Here is a 22,533-nt window from a genome sequence, read left to right on the forward strand (position 1 = left end):
TCGCCAATCCCATGCTGCGATCATTAACTACAGTAACTTAAGTCTAATCAAAAGAAAACAATACATCATATTAGAAGAGTAAGACTGCTTCTCCAATCTTATCCTTCCTCCCCATATGAAAGCTTGTCCAAGATGTCGAGGAGGAGATTAGATGACACGTGTAGTCCAAGACTGTATACTGAGGAGATGATCAGACAAAGATGCAAAGAAGCAGGTTTGCAAACATCATAGCAGGAAAAATAACTCATATAATACAAGGAAACACTAAAAAGAAGCAAAATTGTGTATAGAGTTGAAGACTTTCCATCTTTTCAACCGCTAGCAATCGAGAGAGAGAGAGAGAGAGAGAGGTTAATCTTTTTCCTCAACAGTGATAGGTAGTCCTTTCTATCTCTCCTCTGTGTCTGTCTCTTGTTTCTCTCTGCTCTCTGCCGGCAAAAGAACGAACAGAAGAGGAGGCATCAGCAGCGGCAGGGGCGTTGTTACTTGTAGACAGCCATGGCGCATGGCGACGGAGAGAAAAGGCAGTCTCACAATTCACTGTCATCGCCGAGGAACGCCTCCGCCGCCGCTGGCTGCAGGGCTAGCACCTTCCTCCACGCCGCCCACCAAGAGCAAGTCGTCCTCGCCCATGACCTCCATGTCGTCCGCCAATATCATTCCCTCCTCTTCGTCCACGTCCACGTCCACGTCCTCGTCCTTCCCCTCCATTGGCCGACGACGGAGGAGCTCGTCCTCCATGGAGTTCGTGAGCGGGGTGGTGGGGGAGAGTCCGGTGGCAGTAGACGACGACGGGGGACTGGAGGACGGGTTGCCCGGGGGCGGGTGGTCTCCTTCAAGGGAGGGTAACTTGTGGCGGGTGCTGCCGGCGAGGGAGTTGCGGTGCGTCGGCGCAGGGTGGTTGTGCTCGGCGGTGTAGGTGATGATGAAGATGGCCGGGTCCGCCCGGCTGCGCTCCACCTGCTTACGGGCAAGGCACCCCTTCGAGCTGCTACACCTGTAGTATCCCCTGTTTCCCAGCCAAATTTAGCTCCTTTCTCGCTTCTATGAGGCCACAGAGGGCGGAAGGAGGTAGACAAGCTTGGCTTACCGCGGATAAGGAGAGCCCTTGATGGGTTTCTGGCCGTACTTCCGCCACGCCCACACGTCGGAGGAGAGCCCAGCGGCCGGGACGTGGCACACCACCTTCTTCTGCTGGTTCTTCCTGGAATCGCTCAACCAAAGGACCAATCTTTCAATCTGACCCACAAAAAATCGACAAGGATGATGACATATCTCCTTACTTTCGTTTGGAACGGGGGATTTGAGAGACAGGCCGGTGAGATTGCCTCGACGGAGGCGGTTGATGCGGCCCCGCCACAGCGACAGCAGCCAGCGGCAGCTGCTGCCGGACTTTGGGGAAGAAGGGCTTGCAGAGCTCCTCCAGCTCCCAGACACCATCCCGGCCACGGAACAGATCAGGAAACCCCAAAAAGGAGCCGCCTTTCCCTCCCTCGACTTCCGCCTCAACCGGCGCCGTGTGCAGAGGAGACGAAGACAAAGGCTGTCTCGGCGCCGCCGCCATCCTGCAGCTCCTCACCACAGCGCCCAGGTCCCAGTCGTCATCGGCCATTCGCGTCCACGCCGACCACTGACCTCCGCAAACCGCCTACCTACCCCCACCGCAAAGCGAGACGGCGGCGTTGACCAAGGAGGCAGAGAGAGGCTAGCTGCGCTGACTTTTGCTTGAGGAAGAGGAGCCGAGAGTGCCGAGGAAACATGGGAACGTATATAATATATATATACACACACAGATATATATATAAAGGGTCGAGATGTGGCAAAAGGAGAAGGTAGGCGTTTTGTTGGGAGACACATCTCCCTGCAGGTCTGCACAAAACCAGAGTGGTTTTGAGAAACCGGCATCACTTTTCGTGCGCTTGACCGTCGAGCACAAGTCAAAGGGGTGAGGATAAAGCAGAAAGAGGTAGAGAGAGAGCGAGAGAAAAGAAGGGGATGGAAGGAGAATCCAAAGGCACTCAGTGAGTCAGGATGGTGACAAGAAGAAGAAGTCGTGAGTAACATAAATGCGATGACGCACAGCGACACGGGACGTGTTTTGGTGGCGTGCTAATTCCATATTATTTTTGTCATTTCAGACTCGGCTGGCCGTGATTGGAGGAGATATTGGGGCCCACGGTTAGCTCCAATTGCAAGCGTCCTCGCTGTCCCCTATACATCAATATTATTGTACTATTATAAATATACATATGATTATTGGAAGAGAAAATTAATGATTTACAATTCCATTCTCGAGTTTCCCCCATTTAAAGTAAATTCAAACAATTTAAAGGAACGCATTTAGATTTGGAAGTAAATACACAACAGATTTAAAAGTAATCCACATCTCACCAATCATAAAGAAGATATCGGTTTATCTGACTAGGATAAAAAACCTGCGGCAAGGAAATTAAACATCCAATAAAAACCCAAAATGCTTCACTCTTCCATCAATTCACCACCACAACCGATCCTTTTCCTCCCAATGCGAAGGTCAATACTCGTTCGTCCATCAAAAGTTCACACCACTTTCTGTTGGAGATGCGGCATTCCAATGACCAGAGAAAGAAGGATATACCCTGCACACCAGCAATAGTATCTATCTATGAGCAAAGCATCCAACAGTGTCTCCATAACTTTGATGAGCCTTTTGTGCTCACAAAATCAGTGGCAATGTAGAACCAGAGCCTCTCCGAATCTAATTATTATTTGTTGTCCATCAATTCCTGCCAATAGTTCTCTACCCAAAAGAGAATTCCAGCTGGTGTAATCTCAAATGATACAAAAAAAAAAAAAAAAAGAGTTGTTCCATTATTTTGCATTACAGGTAAGAGCATTTGAGTAGTGCAAACAACTGTTGCCAACATTTGGCTCCAATTATTACAACATAGAAGGAGGTTCTGCAGAAATGGATTCTGGGATGGCACAGGACACACTTCAGTATGGGCTACTCAACTATCCTGTAGATGATTTTGGTGTTGATTCCATCAGGCACCGGTTCTAACATCAAACCTCCAGTGTGATCTTCCAGGGACTGTACATCGCAACGGATATTGCCAAGCTACAACACAGTAAACCAATGGAAACGATCGGTGCCAATCCAAAATTGACTGAGAATTGGCAACAACACAGTAAACTAATGGAAACGATCGGTGCCAATCCAAAATTGACTGAGAACAATGGATATCCACCGCATGTGTGCTCATGGTTAGCTCCCACCTGTTAGGACACATCCAGATATCAAGGAGTTGAGTTGGATCAGTAATCAATCCCAGCTGGCCCTTACTTCTGCAAGATCTATTGCTTAGCCTCCTGAATGAAGCCCTTTTCTGAGTATACTCATAAAGCATGAAACAAAAATGGATAATGATCACCATAGTTTGATCGTGGTTTCTGCATCACGAAGAACTCAGCCTTGTGACGCCAGAGTAATCACCCACGTTTGCTATGAAAAGGGGATCCATGTCTTCGATCAGTTTGGACCTGTGACTTGCTTGCTCTAACTCCTTTGTCAAGTCTTCCATTGTTTTCTTCAAGTTTGCTTTGTTCATCTGGCTGTCGCCCATTGAGATGCCAACCATCGTGATCTTTGGAAGAAGGGGATTCAGCAACAATTCATTCATAGCACCACTTTCAGACCTAGGCACACGGTCAAGCTAATAATGAAATGCACAAACTAAGACAAAATTAAGAATCAAAAGCAAGAACAATGCAAAACCTGGCATTTGACTTCATCTGGTTGTCGAAATTTTGCTGTTTTTGTTGTTGTCTTGACCAGGGATTTTGAAACAAGTTTGAAAATGGAAATTGAAAACCAGTTTGACGTGATGACTGAGCCTGGCATCCTTGTAGGTTATCGTCTGAACCGCGTCTTGAAGCATCAAATTGCACATCAGGTTGCTCGCTATCAGAGCCTTCTGTATTAGGAGCTGTGGTGGCCAATAAAGAAGACCTCAGCGTTGAAGTGGCACTCCTGAAAAGAGCACCAAGGAGATGATAATAACCACATACCATAATGAAGCCAAACCTAAAACTATCTTAACATGCAGTCGGGACAGTGTCATGACCAGGACAAAATAAATGATAATAGATCAATAATCAAACAAGGCTTTCTTGCATACAACATGATGGAATCAGATGGAGCATCTCAGAGTCATTGTAGAGGTACAGGATTTATATTTGACATGTAGCAGCAGGAAAGGCAACAAGAGAGGGTTTTTTTCATAGATCTAATACAAGACTTTACAATCCTAAAGTGCATCTTCTCCAAGCACCCTAGCAAATTACAAACCAGAACCTAAAATATCAATTGTTGTCATAATACATAAGCAAGACATTGAATTAATCTAGCTCTGCAGCTCCAGCTAGATGTCCCTTTTAACCCTAAAAAGTCAATTGCCACCATGATACCTAAGCAAAGCATCTCCAGCAAGATTCCTCACTTAACTCTGTTGTATGCCAACGTAACTAAGACCATGATGACCAACAGGCTTCCATGCAATACCACTTGCAAAATCTTGATCCATGGTAGATCAACAAGGAATGAGAATTAGATTCAAAAGTAAATTATGAAAGAATGTTTAGTTGGTTATTGTTTCTTTACAATATATTAGTCCAGTATAAATCATGAGTATATAATATATTCTAATAAAAATCACCAAATATCAACCCCTCGCTTTACCCTTACATTTCAGAAGCAAGCATTTATGACTGACCTCTTACATTCGAATAGGCTGTAAAGAGCGCTAGAACTTGGAACAATTTCTTGTCCTTCAAGAGACAAATATGTGAACCAATATGCTAGTTACCCAAGAACATGAGAAATATTTCAACTATACCAATTGAGGAACGGCATCAGTTAATATGCAACCAACTAATTTGCAAGCTGAACTTATAGAGCCTATTAGAAAGCAACTTACATACCGTTCTTCAAATGAGTCAACCAGATAAGGGAACTTGGGCTGAATACCAGTGGCTCTTCTCAACCACTTGTTCCCGAGAAGTACTTTGTCAACAACATCAAGGAGCTGAATCTCTGCAGCCTTTGATATGACGCTAAGTGGTATTCCATATTGTCCCATTTCATCCATCATTTCTTGAACCTGTACTCCAGAAACAGCAAGGTTAATGTTGGTATGCTGTATATTCAATTATATATTGCAAGCATAGTCAAAGAAGGATAAAGAATATTTCCAAGTAAAGATCAGATATGATGTGTAGGAGCAGAAGAACCTCTGGAGGCTCAAACAAGCTGTCACTGTATTCCTCAACCACATCTGCTGTTAAATTATCATCGATAACATCCCGCCGTCGTTGTATGTGTCGGTTTTGCATCAAGGTGTGAAAGTGTTGATCGATTGATGTATCGAGAATATTGTCCAGCAATCTTTTATCAAAAAAGTATGGTGTATACCTGAAAATTACGAGTATACAGAGGATCATTGGATGTCAGATTTGTCTCAGCACAGATATCAACATGAAGAAAAAGTAAAATGATTTCCCAATTAACGGAAACATTGAGAAGAAAAAAAATGTTGTACAAGGCACTTGGACCAGAACATAGTGACTCAAGGTGTTCAAAGTGATTACAGATACCCACTGTCATGGTGGCCACCATGGATCCCAGGTAGCATTTGAAATAAATCAACATTCTCTTTTTTAATTGAAAAAATGAAGATTATACCGAAGCAGGCATACAATCTAATTACAAATTGACCGGCAAAAATAAGAGAAATAGAAGGTTCTGTTGAGATAAAACAATCATTATTGTTCCAAAATACCATGACGGTGATATTAGATGAACTCTATATACTTCTTAGTTCTTACCACTTTAATCCATCACTTGTTGCTATAGCAATATTCAAATTCTGGGCCGTAAAGACAGGAACACCATCAACCCTTCTTTTCCCATGTTTCATAGGGATTTGCTTAAGAAGCTTATTGGCTGCCTGTACCTGTATAAACAGCAAATATGTCATTGAAATGTGTAATCATAATAGTAAAGAATATAAGAAGATATTTTCAGTTTACCTGTTTTTTATTTGGAACAAATTGGAACATATGGGGCTTTTCCTGCAAAAAAAAGAGTAGCAGAATTTTAAATGCAAATAAAAGCAAGGTTTTTCAAAATAACATCTCAGATGGTATAAGACAGAAAATAACTCCAGATATACCAAGAAATGAAGATATGCCCAAATAGCTGGAAATATAGGCACAGTGTGGTTGATACATACAACCAAATGCTAATTTACATTAAAGTTAGTTCGAAACTTAAAAGTAGTTATTTGTGATTGAACCTCTCAAAAAAATGTATATACCTTCTTACAAGTTAACATGAGACTAAAGAATCTCATAACTGAGTTGAGATTAAGATCTGTTGATGGATTGTCATCATTCTATCACCTCAAAATCAATCAACAGGGCTCCAATTGGAAGGTAAACTCCATTGAATATGGTTTACATCTAAAAAACCCTAAAACTGAATATTCATGTTTTTTAAAATATTCTAGCATATGCATAGAGAGAAATAAAAAACAGGTAGTTTTAACTTTTAACAACACTAAAATATCTAATTTAATCAATGGAATCAGATTAAATAAGTTAAACTTTTATATGCATTGATCTAACAGTACTTAGATCATGATCAATTGTTTGTACCATTATTTTAAATAACCTAGATCATACAACCATGCATCAATACTTTCTTTAGATTGTTCATTTTTTGTTATTTTAATGGCCATAAAACATATAACAAAATATTTTAACATATGCATCAAATGGAACTTTTTCTAAATTTGACTAAAAATAAAATACCAAAATAAGTTAAGAATTCTATGATGGATTCATCATTCATCCAACAATATTTAAAACATGATAAATTGCTTGGATCTTCAGTTGAAATACTCTACATCATATTTTGATGCATCAATACTTCTTAGACTGTTCGATTTTTGTTAATTCAATAAACATCCAAAATATTTTTAAATCATAGAAATTTTGCTTTACAAATATTTTGTGTGTTATAGATCATGTTCAACATATGTAATCTTCAAGTTGGAGCATCCATGTCTGATTTTGAGATGTTAAGATGGAGGCCTCAACCCTCTCGATGGGATTTCAATTCAACTCCTCAAAAGTAGTTGCTGTGAAACTACATCAAACAAACCTTAATTTGGACAAAATACATGCATAGAAAGGGTAAAAATTGGATCAGATAATATCTAATCATAACCAGATTCAAATCCAAATAAAGGCAGATTATTGTTCAGACATTCCATATTGGATTTGATTGAATTCATAGGTTTTTCCCAGGTACTCAGACAGACAGATTCAAATGATGGTTAAAATTCAAATCTGATTTAAAAAATCCAGATAAATTTAAATTTGGATATTAGTAAAAGAACATTGACTGCCAAAGAAAAACAAAAAAGTGACCCATTATTTAATTTACACCAGTTTAGACTGCATACCATCATTGGCTAGCTAGAAAAAGACAGAAATCTATGAGGTGGAGTGAAAAATGTAAAAAACTGTAACCATAAGCCTTAGGCTGATTTTGGTGTTGATCTGAGCATCTAGGGCTCCATATTGACCTAGAAAAGATAATTTCAAAATATCAAACCTAAAATACTAAAATACAGTCCATTTTCCAAATTTATGCTTCTTTTTATTAGACTACAAGTTTAATTTTTTAATATCTGCTACAACTAAAAGGACTAGCTTGTCCTTAGCTATGTAATAGCACTTGTAACAGTATCAATTTACCAACTCAGAACTATCACTAGAGCAATAACGATAATGCATGCAACGAATGGCATGCAAATATCACATGATCTTTTGCGATGAAATTATAAGTAGAAAAGTTCAAAAAAAAAAAAGAACACGTTGCAGTTCAACTTAACCATACCTTGAAATGTTCATATGCTACATCAAGGCGGCAAGCACCCACCATACCAGTTGGAATATTAAGGCGTTTAACATATGAAACTGGAAGAAAAGAAGGACCAAGGTCAGATAATGCTTCCTTGAAATTAAACTAAAAAAAGTGTTTGTAGGAAATGGGGTCTGAAAGAAACTTGCCAAAAATTGTAAAATTTACCTGCATCACCTAAATCCATGAAAAATCGAAAAACAGGGCCTTTCTGTTCGTTGTTTGAAACTGTTGCAAGTATTTTCTTGATCCACACTGGTGTCCTATATGAAAAAGTATAGTCTTTAGACTCAATACGATGACTAGAAAACACATTCATACGATATGATATTTTTCCTTCATGTTACTCAGCAAAAGCGGTTGTTCTGCGGATGTCATCGCAGGATATCAGCAAGGAAGTATGGATGATAGGAACAAAGATGCTAAATGCCAGAAAATGAAACCACAAAGATATGCAACTCTAGATAATCTTTACAGCACACATAAAAATTAAAATACCTAAGCCTATTACCACACCAACCTATGCCAAATGAAATAAACAATCTCCTTACCTAACTGTGACTTTAACAAGTTGCTTAAGCAGCATGATCATATCACAGGATCTTCCAATTGGACTAAGAAGAGCAAAGAAAACCTATTCACACTACTACACTTGATCAAACATCAGAAAAAATTGTAGAGAACAACTTAGAAACAATTATATAATTTGTTAATTATACGAAAGCTAAAATTTTATCAGTCATTCAAAAGATGAATCTGAGTGTTGAGACACTACAAGAGGGCAACTTGTATAACCTCAATATACAAAAATCTATGCTACAGATCCTGAAACCCATGCTGTATAACAGCTCTATGAACACCCCATTATTGGAAACCTAATGGGGATCACACAGATTGCTAATGTTAAAGAATAGGAAACACAGACCATAATGAAATCTAGACTATCAGGATCTTGACAATATATTAGCAGTTCCTGGTCATCTGACGTCCTGTTATACGAGTCACACTGACACAAAATCATACTAATAAAACGAAATTAGATAGGTCTTGTTTCATCTCATCAATATCCCATGAGATTTGAACAAGTCTGATATTGATTACCATATCCAATTCATAGAAAAAGGAATGGTTCAACCTCTTTGAGAGGAAAGGGATGTCGAATCGGGTGGTGACAGTCATGAGCCCATTGCCGGAGGGATCAAGCATGCTGAAGACCTGCCCGACGAAAGCAGGGCCACCTCCGGCCTTGGAGCTCGAGACGAGCCCCTCTATCCTCACCCCCGAGGCAAAGCTCTTGATAGCCGACGACGGCGACGGCGACGCCGCGCCCTGGCTCATGCCAGGGTGAGAGGAGGAACCGGCGGAGGAGGAGAGGGATGAAGGGGGAAGGAGAAGGGGCAAGGTAACGGAGGCAGATCCGCCCGGTGGAGTGGCCATGGGAGATTTGGTAGTGGGGGTGGTGCGGCTAGGGTTGAAGGGAGAGAAGGGGAGGTGGGAGAGGATGTTGGTGGTGAGAGACTGCATGGAGCGGCCGACGGAGCACAAGAAGGGGAGTCCGTCGCCGCGGCGTGGTCTCTCCGAGGCGGAGGATGGGGCCATCACTGCCGTCAACAGCGGCGAGAGAGGCGGCGATGAGCTCGTGCCGTCGTCGCGTGGCACAGCGGGGGTAGGGGAGGGCAGGGGCGGTGCGTGGATGAGATTCTTTGACGCGACCTCAAGTCTTACTCTACTCGGATTAATTGGGCTATGGTCTTTGTAGTAGTGGGCGTTATGGGCGGTGTGATGTCCTCTTTTAGAGTCCACATTGATGAATACATTGTGAGCCTTATGGGCCGTCTGATGAGCTCCTTTGGAAGTACATGGAGTCCGCACGTTGTTTGAACGGCTACGATGTGGCGCTTGATGCGTTCAGATCCGTGAGTCGAGGTCACCATTCCCTGGTCCTCTGTGATTCCTAAACCCTCCTCGTCGCCGCTCGAGCTGGTGTCCCTCCCATGGACGCGGACGCGGACGCGGACGCATCCCCATCGCGGCCCTAAGGAGGAGGAAAGGATACCTCCTCGTTTCTTCCTACGCATGGCGGTCGCCTTCGTCCGAACCATCTCGAGAGGAAGCCGCAGATCTATTCTTTCTCTCAGTTTCCACCTCTCGAATCCTCGACCTTTTCCCCCCGCTTCTCCCATCGCGCTGACCCCGAAGAACTATTCAGGACCTGCCTTTGCCCCCTTCTGCGGATTCCTCCGACCTCCGGCGCCGTGTCTTCGCTGCCCGCACCGTGGTCTATGTGGAATACCGCGCTCAAACGATGACCTCAAAGTCGCTCCCTTGGCGCCCCCGGATGACCCGCCGAAGAAAAAGGGCAAGAGCGCGAAGAAGAAATCGCGGGTGGATTTCACCAAGGTCGATCCGACGCTGCTCCCAACTGTGATCCTCGTCGGCCGGCCCAACGTCGGCAAGTCCGCCCTCTTCAACCGGTGAGCGGGATCTTTGTCATGGATTCGGGTTCATATGGTGACCTGGGGTTTTTTGAATTGGTTTTGCTCTGCTTCGTCGCTCTTGTAGCTTGATTCGGAGGAGGGAGGCCCTTGTTTACAACACTCCCGATGATCATGTCACCCGAGACATAAGAGAGGGCATAGCCAAGTTGGGGGATTTGAGATTCCGTGTGTTGGATTCGGCTGGGTTGGAGACGGCAGCGACTTCAGGTAGTATTCTTCATAGGACGACTGAGATGACTGGGAACGTACTCGCGAGGACAAAATTCGCAATCTTTTTGATAGATGTGAGGTTAGTGTCTTGAATTTGTTTTGATTCCTCAGTTCTGTCTATCTCCAGTAGCTCTTAGCGGACGAATTTACTTAGTGGAACTGTTGCTTTTCAGGGATGGATTGCAGCCGCTTGATATGGAAGTAGGAAAGTGGTTGCGGAAGCATGGGCATGGTATTCATACCATTGTGGCCATGAATAAATCCGAGTCACTTGATGAACAAGGATTGCTTACTGCAGAGGCCGGTCAAGCATACACTTTAGGCTTCGGTGATCCAATTGCCATATCTGCGGAGACAGGTTTCGGGATGGCTGAGCTATATGAAACTCTCTGTCCATTGTTGGAGGATTATATGCTTCAACTTCCCAGCGGTGTGTTGATTCTGATTTAGCTTTTGGTGTCAACAAATATATTTTGTTTCCTTGGTGCATGTACAAATGCTCAAATTGCCCATTAGTGTTCTTTGTTAGTTTGCAAGCTTAAGCTTTACATGATTATTCCTCGGATCTGCCAGTAGTCATAAAAGAATACAAAAAACAAGGACACATCATCTGTACTTTATTCACATTCCTTTAGTAATATGAATTTATTCATCTCTAGCTAATTGTGCTAATATGTGATAATATTATGTTGAACTATGATAATTTAGATGTTTAAACGTTATCATGCCATTATATTTAGGTTGGTTGCAAAATTTGAATTGCTAATATTTAGTAGTCATAGCTTTGGATGAAAAACTATCGGTGACAAATATAACTTGTTTGAAATCTTTCAAAGATCCTCCATGGATTGTGTTTTGTGGGAAATGGAGAAAATTTGTTGTTTATTAGTGCAGCTTGACAATTCTTTCACATATCACCTAGCAGATTCCAGATTAGCAGTAGGATAATCATATGAAGTTGCAATAGGACAAAAAAGGCAACTTTTTTGCATGTCTTTCACCAGCACCTTGGAATCAGATACAGCTAACGTGTTTTACATAATTGAGACCTTTAAAGGTTGTCTATGCTCTATGTTGCTTTTTCAATTAATGGATAATAACAAGCAAATAAAGTTGAGACTTTGAAGTTCATCTATACTCTATTTTGTTTACCTAATTGATGGTCATTATCAAGTGAATCTGTGCATGACAAGACTGCATGAGATATATCAGACATTTTGCAGATGGATCTATAAATTTGGCAAGTCATAGCCTCATAAGTTACTGTTTTATGCTATACTCTCTTAGAAAATTTCAGTTAAGGCAAACTTTAAAAAGGAGTAACTGTTGCTTTGTGGTAGCATGAGCTTAAAATGTGACTAACAAGCATTTGTGCTTGTAGGCTAGCAGTTTAGGAATTTATTCAAATCCATCTCTTTTCTAAAGTTGCCATGGTTTGGCATTTGCCAACTACTTAATGAGGATTGACAACAGTTTGTGCACAATTATATAGTTATAGTTTTTTTCCCTACTTTCTTTAAAGTCTTCTTTTCTTGAGTTGTGCATCAGCTAAAAACCTTGTAAAAATAAATGCTTGGCTGGTGTTATGAGCTCTAACATCCAAAATTTTCAGCAGCAACAGTTTAAATTGAGAAAAAATTAGTGATATATGTTGAATTCTCTTGTCGAAGATAAATTGAGAAGGTGTGAAGCTAGGTGATTCATATGCATCAGCTAACATTTCCCTTATTTATGGTCCTTTATGTTCCCATTGTTTAATTATGTTTCTGTATTTTTAATAATTTATGTCGTCAATAATTCATGAAGAAAAGATGCAATTTTCTATTTGAATTTATATACTAAGGTGCCACTTCAGGTGCATAAATTTGAACTCATACCTTTCACTGAGATTCATGTTGTTTGGAGTAAACCCAGATTCTATATATTTGTCTCCTTTTTGATGCAGTTAACATTCGTCTATTTAGTTTGACTTTTCAGGGCTCTTATGATGGGCGTGTTGTGTTTACCTTTTGTTAATCCAGGCTTGTTTTGTATAAGAATTATTGGTTGTATTGTTTAGGCAAAACCTGCAGTAATTTTGGTTTTAGTTTACTATTTGGATGTGATTAATGCTTTGATTCAAATCCTCTTTTTGATGGCTTGGGTTTCCACAATTGTCAGCTCCACTAATAAGTTGTGGCTTCAGATAATCATGCCCGAGATGTTATTTCATCAGACGCAGAGGAGAACGGGGACTGCAAGTCACCTTTGCAACTTGCAATTGTTGGACGGCCCAATGTTGGAAAGTCTACCCTGCTAAATGCATTGTTACAAGAAGAGAGAGTTTTGGTTGGACCAGAGGCTGGTTTGACAAGGGATTCAATCAGAGCTCATTTCAGATTTGAAGAGAGAACTGTATTTTTGGTAAATTAACAGGTTTCCTATTTACTTCTGCAGCATCTTCGTTCTAACAGTTTATTTCCTGTTGTAGTTCGCTTTTTGACCATTTCTCGCGACAAGTCATTTTGTGATTTGTTTGTTTAGTTGAAAATCCAAAATTGGATATTTGATTCTAATTATAATAAGTGGTTATCAACATAATTGTTGCCTAACTTTGCTTTGATAATACAATATCCTATGAATGCCATTTCATTGATTATGGAAAGTTTTATAGGGCATGCACAATGTCATCTGTGCTTTAAGGGTTGCATGTTAGAAAACAATAAATCGAGTAGTTGCATAACTGAGTTGAGAAATGTCTATGTTTTGAGACAAATGCCTATGCCACTATAAAAGATGGAAAATGCAAATAATTCTATGTTTGAAGACTTTGATATAGTGCAAATCAAAGATAAAACAAGTGAAAAGTCATTTAAGGTCGTTTGAGAGTGTCCAAAAAGGACCTTTAAATGCACCCGCAATATGAGGTGGATGCATATAGATTATGTGTCGGAGGAGGTAGAAGAAGACATGAAACACTGGCTAAATAGAACAAACAATAAAATGGGACATCCTATCACATGGATTATCCAATGAAATGACATTAACTAGAGCTGAATGGCATGAAAGAATCCATATTGTCATCCACAAATTATTGTGAATATGGCATCATTGTTGATGATGGTGTTTCTCCATTTTGATTCTTAACCACAGATAAGAAAGACAGTTATAGGTATATTCGTAAGGTATTGTACACCCCCTGCTTGTTTTGGAACTGCAATATTGCATTTATATTATTATGGCCATGTGCGTCTTATTACCATTCATCATTATTGATTCATATCATCATTCGGGATTAATCCATGTATGTGGCACATGCTTTATAGGCTACATAACCATTATGGTTTGTTTTTCAGGTTGACACTGCTGGTTGGTTACAGAGATCAGGGAAAGAAAAGGGACCTGCCTCCTTGAGTGTTATGCAAACAAGAAAAAATCTTATGAGGGCTCATGTAATAGCTGTAGTACTAGATGCAGAGGAGGTATGCCACATTTAAGGTTTACAACTTCAGATGCCTAGAGATCTATAATTTACTAATGTGCTGGAGTTGTACAGTGAGTGAGTCTTCTACCTGTAACTTCTAGATCGTTATCTGTATCAGTTGAAAGTTATTTTCTGTAATATCCTGATAATGCAATATAAAAAAAATTATTATTGAAGAAAAAACCTGAAGTTTAATTTTTTCGTTGTGCGGATAAGCTAGTGTTTCATTTATCTGGGTGGAAAAATGTCTGTAGTCATGCTGATATTTTGAAATTTTAGTTCTTCATTGGAAGATAAAAGCTGCCATCTCTCTGAATTAGATAATGTCTGTAATGGCAATACCAAGGAACATTCATTTTGGACCAACTCTGCTCAGCTGTAGTCATATATATGGAAAAGAGGTAAAGAAAATATGCCAAAATAAGACTTGTTAGCAGATGCTGGAGTCATATGTAGTAGGTAAGTTGAGAATTTGTGACCAAGAAACCCAATTGCAATTCCTGTAGGTTTGAAAATGTGTGGTCTCAAAAAAAGAAAAATTAAAGTAGTCCATGACTTTTTTAGATACCTAATATATTTGCTTCAGGTTCATAATCTAAACTCATCTGGTAATTTCTGTAAATAGTTTATCTGGTAACTTGTTTTTTACTTTTTTATCTGTTAATATGCAGATTGCAAAAGCTAAGACCAGCATGAAACATTCTGAAGTTGTTATTGCTCGCCAAGCAGTAGAAGAAGGCCGTGCTCTGGTTGTGATTGTTAACAAGATGGACTTGCTTAGGGGGAAACACAACTCAATATTGCGTGAGAAAGTCATAAAGGCTGTTCCACAAGAAATCCAGACAGTCCTACCACAGGTTTGCCTATCATATGTTTCAATTATGTATGGAGGTGACTATAAGAGATGGCAGTTTATTTGCCTCAGTTCTGATTCTTGCAGTTGGAACAGTGCAGCTAGCTTACTTCTAGCTTTATTTATCTTAAACCATATGTATCTCAACTTTTTACCTTAACCTGGTTCCTAATGCCTTCGGCTTTTTTGTTTGTATACCTATTTCTGTTATGTTAAGAAACACCGTAAAGAAAAAGAATGCTTAGGCAACCTATGTAACCCGTAATTCTTCTTTGTTATGTCACAGGTTACGGGAATACCAGTGGTATTTGTTTCAGCACTGGAGGGAAGGGGAAGGGTGGCTATCATGCGTCAGGTAGTGGACACATATCAAAAGTGGTGTTTAAGATTACCCACAGCACGCCTTAATCGCTGGTTGCGTAAGGTAAACAGTGTTACCTCCTGTATGATATAGTTGTAGAACTAAGATCTCCATCGTCTGGTTTTTGAAATACTCTTGGTTGGTATTTCACTATTATAACTGTAACTGTATTCAGTAATCACCTTGAAATTTGTTCTGCAAGTCTCCATGTTAATCCCCAAGCACATTTATTTTCCGATCATGCACATTAAAAAATTATTTACTGGAAATTAAGAAGGAAAGATGTTAATTTCTAGTTTTATTTTTGTGTTTCTGGTCTAAGATGTGTTATTTACATGTATAGGTGATGAGTCGGCACTCCTGGAAAGATCAAGCAACCCAACCTAAGATCAAGTACTTCACTCAGGTCAAGGCTCGCCCACCAACATTTGTTGCATTTTTGAGTGGGAAAACACACCTCGCAGACACAGATATTAGATTTTTGACCAAGTCTCTGAAGGAGGATTTTGATCTTGGTGGGATCCCAATACGCATCACACAACATTCCGTCCCCAGAAAAGCAGAACTCAGCAAGAAGAGCAAGAAGCCATCCACAAGGATGAATGCGAGAATTTTATCAGAAAAAAGAGTTGCTTCGACAGAACTTGTTTCTTCTTGATGGGCTTTCTTCAAAGTCAACCAAATGGAACCGGTCTGCCACTCATGGACAACGTGTGATTCTTAGCAAGAGAGATAATATCAGTGCTTTGTCTAGCATTTTTGTGATCAAAAGAATCCATAGATGACCGACCATCTGGTGTTGCGTTGCCTAGGCTTCCTTCCAGGATCTTCAAGCTCTAAGAAAGGGCTGGATGCTTTTGAAGTCCAAGACGAACCGATTCTTAATGTCACAACAAGGTATATGGACCGACTTCCAAGTGTTTCTAAGAATTCAGGTAAACCTGAATCATAAGTATTTAGGTAATACCATCATTCTTAGACTGGTGGTGCATAGGCACTTGCATTCTGTGGAGCCTTCTTTGGATGTTATTCTATGCACACAGATGAAAGTAGTATCCTTTCTGATATCGGAAAGGATGCCCAAAATTTTACTGTCTTGCTGTTTATGGAGATTTTAATCTATATAGCTGATGTTGCAAAGATTCAGTTTGGTTTATATGGATGTCTGTAATCTTTGAGTTTTTATAATATCCTTTCCGATGTCAGAAAGGATGCCCAAGATTTTACTGTTTTGCTGTTTATGGAGATTTAAATCTATATGAATGATGTTGAAAAGATTCAGTTTGGTTTATACTGATGGCTATAAGTTTTGTGAGTTTTTATTAATGAAATACAAAGTATCTTCGCAAAAGTGTTTTTGAACACTTAACAGAAAAGAGAAAAATATGCCAAAAAAACAGAAATGAAGGATGCTCTGTGAGAAAAAAAAACAAAAATAAGAGAATTCTTTAAGGAAATTCTCTGCTATACTGCTGCTAATTGGTTATTTATTTTACATTTACCCCCCTCTCTCTCTCTCTCTCTCTCTCTCTATATATATATATATATATATATATATATATATATATATATATATATATATATATATTCAGTATATACATTTAAATGGTGGTAAAGGAAATTTAAGATGTTCATAATTTTAATTTCAATGTATAAATTAGCTACTGGTGATCATGGATAATAAAGATTAAACTAAGTTTTGTATGGATATTAACAGGAGAAGTTGATGTATGTATCTGTTTACTAAGATTTTGAGGACAAATGTGAGGTTTTCAAGTTCCGTAAGGGTAAATATGTAAAATAATATTAGTTCAATTTCTTCCCATTTGGAGAGCTTGAAATGGGCTTATAATACATCCGAACCACTAATGCATCACGCACCGTTGGATCCGTTGTCGAACCGCGATCGCGACCAGCAAAACTTGGATTCTTCGACTCGCCAACACCGCCGCCCCCCAACTCCGTTGTCTCGCTTCGTCTTGTATTAGGGTTAGGGCTTCCTTCTCTCTCTCGGTCGGTCGCTCGCTCGCTCGCTCGCGTTCGCATTCGTCTTCTTGGCGATCGATCGGAGAGGAATAGCAGCGGCGAGCAGCGATGGGGACGCCGGAGACCTCGCGGGAGCCGTGCCCGGATCGCATCCTGGACGACGTTGGCGGGGCCTTCGGCATGGGCGCCGTGGGTGGATCCGCCTTCCACTTCATCAAGGGCCTCTACAACTCTCCCAACGGGGAGCGTCTGGCGGGCGGAGTGCAGGCCGTCCGCATGAACGCTCCCCGTGTCGGCGGCAGCTTCGCCGTCTGGGGCGGTCTCTTCTCTGCCTTCGATTGCTCCATGGTCTACCTCCGCCAGAAGGAGGACCCCTGGAACTCCATCGTCGCCGGCGCCGCCACTGGCGGCTTCCTCCAGATGCGCCAGGGCGCTGGCCCCGCCGCCCGTTCCGCTCTCTTTGGCGGCATCCTTCTCGCTCTTATAGAGGGTGCCGGCATCATGCTTAACCGCGTCCTCAGTGCCCCCCAGAACCTCCCACCGATGGAAGATCCCATCCCGGCCGGGCTGCCGCCCAACATTGCAGCGATGACTGCGGCGGCCGGAACCTCGTCAGCCACGACTGGGGGGTTTTCACAGGTGGGGTATCAACCAAATGAGTCTGTCGGTGCCACCTCCTCGTCATCTTCTTCCTCCTGGTTTGGAGGTTTCTTTGGAGGTGGGAAGAAGCAAGGTGATGATTTGCAGGGTGGTGGCAGCAAGACTGAGGCGTTGGAGAGTTTCGATACGCCCAGTACACCAATTCCAAGCTTTGAGTACAAGTAACCAATGATAAGGAATTTTCTTTAGGTACGAGGTATGTTTGGAAGCTTTGTGCAAATAATTTTGTCACTGTGCTTTTGGTTGCAGTTGGACTCATTGCCTTTGACAATTGATACAAGATAATGTAATCATTTTGGAGCTTTCCATCAATGGTTTGCTATGTCTCTACTTACCATTGTTTATCCAGTTGATTTATTTTCTGCTTCATTTGCCCTCTGGAAGAAGTTTTTTTTAATTTTTAAAGATGGTTTATACCTGTAATTGATAATTGCCTTAGATTTTTTTGGTTTTCTAGATTCGTCAGATCATTGATTGTTGGTAAAATCTCAATATGGTTCTTGCATTCCTGTGTACGAGTCCCTGTGTGTCCTAAATATCCATCAAACAAGGGAAACATTTAGATTTTCATATAGCTAGTTGAAGAGAATAGAATATTTAATATTCAAGTTAGTTCACAACTTCCCTATTGCATTGATATTAGCTGTTTTATGCTAGTTTGTCATTGTGCTGTGTAGGTTCGCCCAGAGTATAAGTTAGTAGTTTGTCACTGTGTAGGTTCCCTATTAGTGATTGAATGTTTATGAAATTATGCACTAGCACATGTGTCAGTTACTGTTATCCTTCACATTGGCGCTAAACTGGGGCTAAAATTGTGTTTCTTGTTCGTTGCTTTCTCAGTTTTTAGGCTTTTATATTGGAAAACAGACAAAAATGGTGCCAAAAGAATGAAGGACAACAATCCTGTCCTTTGTGTGAATCTTGGCTATTCTGGCCGCACCAAGGGGGAATGATCTGTTTATGCTATATAATTCGACATGCTTATGGATTTTATAGCCTAGGAAGCAAGCTTCTGTTATTTAATAAAATTTCAGCTTATGCGATTATGAAACCAAGGATTTGAGCATTCATGGTGTAATCCGTGGATCAATATTGATGTACAAAATTCTAACCCAGTGAGTGTAGTGAATACGCAAGGAATTGATAAACTTAAAAGATCAAGTAATGAAACAAAAAGAAAAACAAACTCTTCCACTTTGATAAACTTTCTATATCAGTTAGTGTTGAAGGACAGTCTCCTTATTCAAGTGAAGATCAGTGAAGTACAGAACAAGAAAAATATGGAGTAGAAAAGGAATTTTGTTTTAGAGATTGTCACGTGCATGATAAAGCATATTTCTCAAAATGCATAGAACAAGGCTACATGAAAAAATGGTGTTTTATGTAGATGGTCACAAAGATAAATATGATTTTATAACTTAATGAGAAGTTCTATAGACTTGCATATCTCAATGATTATGAGAAGGCTATCTGATTTTCCTGATCAATTTATTATTTATTCGTAGCTATTAGGATTCACTTTTAGAGTTTTATGTCGTGAATGACAACATTAGTTTTAAAATGACCATGAGTGTGTTATAGAAAAGAGGAACATGATGGTTTGAACTTTGAACAACAATTACTCTTCATCAACTTGATGAGATGGAGATTAATCTATGACCTTTGGATCTGTTTATATTCTAGTTCCAAAAAAAATCCAGTAATTTGCATGATATAGTAGTTGAGTTAAGCAGAGTTCATAAAGGCCCAGTTAGTTTTACTTAACATGAGTCTAAAATCTAATTCCAAGGCAAGTCCTAGTTGGGTTCCTCTTGTTTTACTTTTGTGTCGGCTTTGAGTCTTTGGCTAATTTCTTTGTCCCCTTTTGTAGTTCAGATTTCAGTATACTAACAAGTTAATCATGCTAGAGTAAAACTAGGGCTTTTGCAATGTTAGCTTGTGTAATCATCTTCTATTTTACATCTTGATCGTCACTTTCTTTAACCAATTTAGGCTTTTTTAATCAAGTTATGCTTTTGTAATGATAATATATAGGAGAATAGGATGTTTATATATAGTTGCAGATGATTGGATTGAAGATAAACCATATGTTTGTTATGAAGAAGTTGTATTAAGGTTCGTGTAGGTCCTTGAATATTGACTGATAAGAAAATGGTGCAGCAGGATTTTAAATTTGTGGTATCAATTTTTTTTTGTATACTTTATCAGTTTGGTAGTCTCTTATTTTCACTATTCTTTTGTCTTTCTCCTCTTTTTTCTCCAGGCCTCTGTTTCTTGCTTCTACCTTATCTTTATCCTCTTCTCTATTCTGTCTACTTCCTCTATAGTTTGCGTATAACCAATTTTTTTGCTAGTTGCTATTTCCTCTGCAAGAAGCCACTTTTTAGTTACTATAATGTTCTGTTTCTTGTTATTCTTTTACTTGAACTCTGCACCAGAGTGTTCAAAATCAGTACCATTCTTGTTATTGGTAGATCTGAGTACCATTCTTAAAAGATCAATCTCAATGGTTCCAGAGTGTTCAAAATCAGTCTACTTGCTCTGTTTGACTTGAAATGATTCAAAGTTTGAATACTTGTGGCACCATGCTCAAAATATTGTGCTAGGTAAATCTCTTAGTTGGGGATCACCTAGTCCTCTCCCCTTCCCCCTTTTCTTACTTAAACTGAATTGGATCAAGCTGGTATGACCATGACCAATCTCAGTGGAATACGCCATCAGTATCAGGTCAGGGAGATGCGATCAATTAGCTTGCTGGAGAGGCCAAATTCAAGCCAAACCAAGTTAAACTGAGATGTGAAGAATTGTGCAGCTAGCAGGGTGTTCTAGTATCATGGCTAATAGTAAAGTATAAAAGTGGTGTCATCTTATCCAGTCTGATGCTACATAATTAACATTCTATATCAATTTTAAGTTTCAGCAATAACATGTTGATAGGGACTTGAGGATACCGTTCAAACTTGTTATAATGTATTTTAGCTGCTATCCTCAGTTAATGTTTGACTGAATTACAATATACACCACTTAATTGTTTGCTATAACTGATTGTAATAATGAATTATGGCTGTTATTGACCAAGTGATCTTTGCAACTAACAAAAGAATTAATTTCAGATCTGTCTAAATCTTGTTCATAAACTTGCATTTTGTTTGACGCTGATACTTGTAGTGATCATTGTCATTATGTAATGTCCACTGTCTAGTAATAATAGGTCACTGTAGTATACTAGTTATCATTTTCAAATATAAAAATTTAAAAAGACTATCTGAAATGTTAGGTAGCCATTACAACAACTGTAATGCCTATTAATTATTCAAGGATTGGTGTACTTGATTTTCAGCAAAAAAATATCAAAACACAAAACTCAGTGTAGCTGGTTGATATAAGAAACCAAACTAATCCAGTTAAAATTAAAGAAATAAATTCAGGATCACCATTTTTTATTTTTATATTTTAGGTTCTTTGGTCTTCCCTTTCTTGTAACACTGCTAGCAGGCTTTTTTATGGTTGTTGTCTTGTTTTTCAAATGTTTTGTATTTGTAGCTGTTTCAGACATCAAAATCACCTTAAACTAGTATTTCTTGTTTTGTCATTGATTGGGTAGGTGGTGCTATCCTTAATTCCTCGGTTGGTACTGTCCCTAATTTTTAACTATTGAAAACATTTATTAGTTGATTTCGTTTAACAACTTTTTATCCATCTAAGCAGTTTGATCTCTATAACACTAACTTCCACCGAAAGAGCACGGACTCACCTGAATGTGTTATAAATTTGTTCTCTTAATTTAAGGTGCACCTGAAACTTTTCACCATAAGCAACCTGCTTTTATTTACAAGCAAATATTGTTTTGAGATCTCTCTCTCTCTCTCTCTTCTCCTCTCTCTTAGTAAGAGATTTAAAATGTCTAAAGCTTTTGAGTCCTTTTCTATTTTTTTTTTTTTTGAATTATGCCTTAAACGCTCTTTTTTGTCTTACTAAAGATGCATCTTATAAAACTCATGGTTTTATTGTGTTGATAGCTCTAGTATACAGTGCAATTTATGCTCTACTCTAATCAATTAATACAATCAAATACATAAACAATATTTGTCATTGGTCCATCCTATACGAGCAGAACTAGTTATATACCATACTTCTTTAGAACTTTATCATATAACTTTCTTGGAGAAAGCAAATCAATCCTTCTTGTCTTCTTCTATTTGTGTGTGTGTGTATATATTATTTGGCTTAACAAGTGAACCACTTGTATATATGTCCATGTCCAGTTTGCTATTCATCGATTAGGATGTGGAAGTACTAATATTAGATTTGTATCCCTCGGTAGTTTTTGGTTTTTGACATGTTTAAGGTTCTTACAAGCTTCATCCAATATTATTTGGCTTAACAAGTGAACCACTTATATATATGTCTATGTTTAGTTTGCTATTCATGGATTAAGATATGGAAGTGCTAATATTAGATCTGTATCCGTTGGTAGTTATTGGTTTTTGACAAGTATGTTGCTTTTAAGGTTCCTGCAAGTTTTATCTACAC

The 22,533-nt window shown here is 39.5% G+C and overlaps 4 protein-coding genes across 5 annotated transcripts; 2 read left to right on the forward strand and 2 right to left on the reverse strand.

The window, feature by feature from the left end:
• Positions 1 to 392: 392 nt before the first annotated feature.
• Positions 393 to 1,757, reverse strand: LOC135595056 (probable WRKY transcription factor 27). The gene is made up of 3 exons (XM_065085566.1): positions 1,284 to 1,757; positions 1,091 to 1,204; positions 393 to 1,009 (listed from the first exon to the last, which is right to left on the reverse strand). The coding sequence occupies exons 1-3, from the start codon at positions 1,610 to 1,612 to the stop codon at positions 544 to 546; spliced, it is 909 nt and encodes a 302-aa protein (XP_064941638.1). The 5' UTR covers positions 1,613 to 1,757; the 3' UTR covers positions 393 to 543.
• Positions 1,758 to 2,829: 1,072 nt separating this feature from the next.
• On the reverse strand, positions 2,830 to 9,717 carry LOC135584775 (uncharacterized). Of its 2 annotated transcripts, XM_065087747.1 has the most exons (10): positions 9,105 to 9,712; positions 8,138 to 8,232; positions 7,946 to 8,025; positions 6,070 to 6,111; positions 5,866 to 5,993; positions 5,272 to 5,452; positions 4,963 to 5,141; positions 3,758 to 4,012; positions 3,414 to 3,678; positions 2,830 to 3,100 (listed from the first exon to the last, which is right to left on the reverse strand). In XM_065087747.1, the coding sequence occupies exons 1-9, from the start codon at positions 9,566 to 9,568 to the stop codon at positions 3,438 to 3,440; spliced, it is 1,665 nt and encodes a 554-aa protein (XP_064943819.1). In that variant the 5' UTR covers positions 9,569 to 9,712; the 3' UTR covers positions 2,830 to 3,100; positions 3,414 to 3,437. The 2 variants fall into 2 exon arrangements, with proteins under 2 accessions (XP_064943819.1, XP_064943820.1); XM_065087748.1 differs by having other exon boundaries at positions 2,830 to 3,678; positions 9,105 to 9,717.
• Positions 9,718 to 9,890: 173 nt separating this feature from the next.
• LOC135584779 (uncharacterized) lies at positions 9,891 to 16,645 on the forward strand. The gene is made up of 8 exons (XM_065087746.1): positions 9,891 to 10,443; positions 10,532 to 10,756; positions 10,851 to 11,107; positions 12,863 to 13,080; positions 14,013 to 14,138; positions 14,812 to 14,997; positions 15,280 to 15,417; positions 15,698 to 16,645. Exons 1-8 carry the CDS (start codon positions 10,046 to 10,048, stop codon positions 16,010 to 16,012), a joined length of 1,863 nt encoding a protein of 620 aa, XP_064943818.1. The 5' UTR covers positions 9,891 to 10,045; the 3' UTR covers positions 16,013 to 16,645.
• Positions 16,646 to 17,226: 581 nt separating this feature from the next.
• LOC103968918 (mitochondrial import inner membrane translocase subunit TIM17-2) lies at positions 17,227 to 18,369 on the forward strand. Its single transcript, XM_009382276.3, has one exon. The coding sequence runs from the start codon at positions 17,449 to 17,451 to the stop codon at positions 18,163 to 18,165; it is 717 nt and encodes a 238-aa protein (XP_009380551.1). The 5' UTR covers positions 17,227 to 17,448; the 3' UTR covers positions 18,166 to 18,369.
• Positions 18,370 to 22,533: the final 4,164 nt, after the last annotated feature.

Source organism: Musa acuminata, chromosome BXJ1-10 (assembly GCF_036884655.1).
Source record: "Musa acuminata AAA Group cultivar baxijiao chromosome BXJ1-10, Cavendish_Baxijiao_AAA, whole genome shotgun sequence".
Taxonomy (NCBI): Eukaryota; Viridiplantae; Streptophyta; class Magnoliopsida; order Zingiberales; family Musaceae; genus Musa; species Musa acuminata.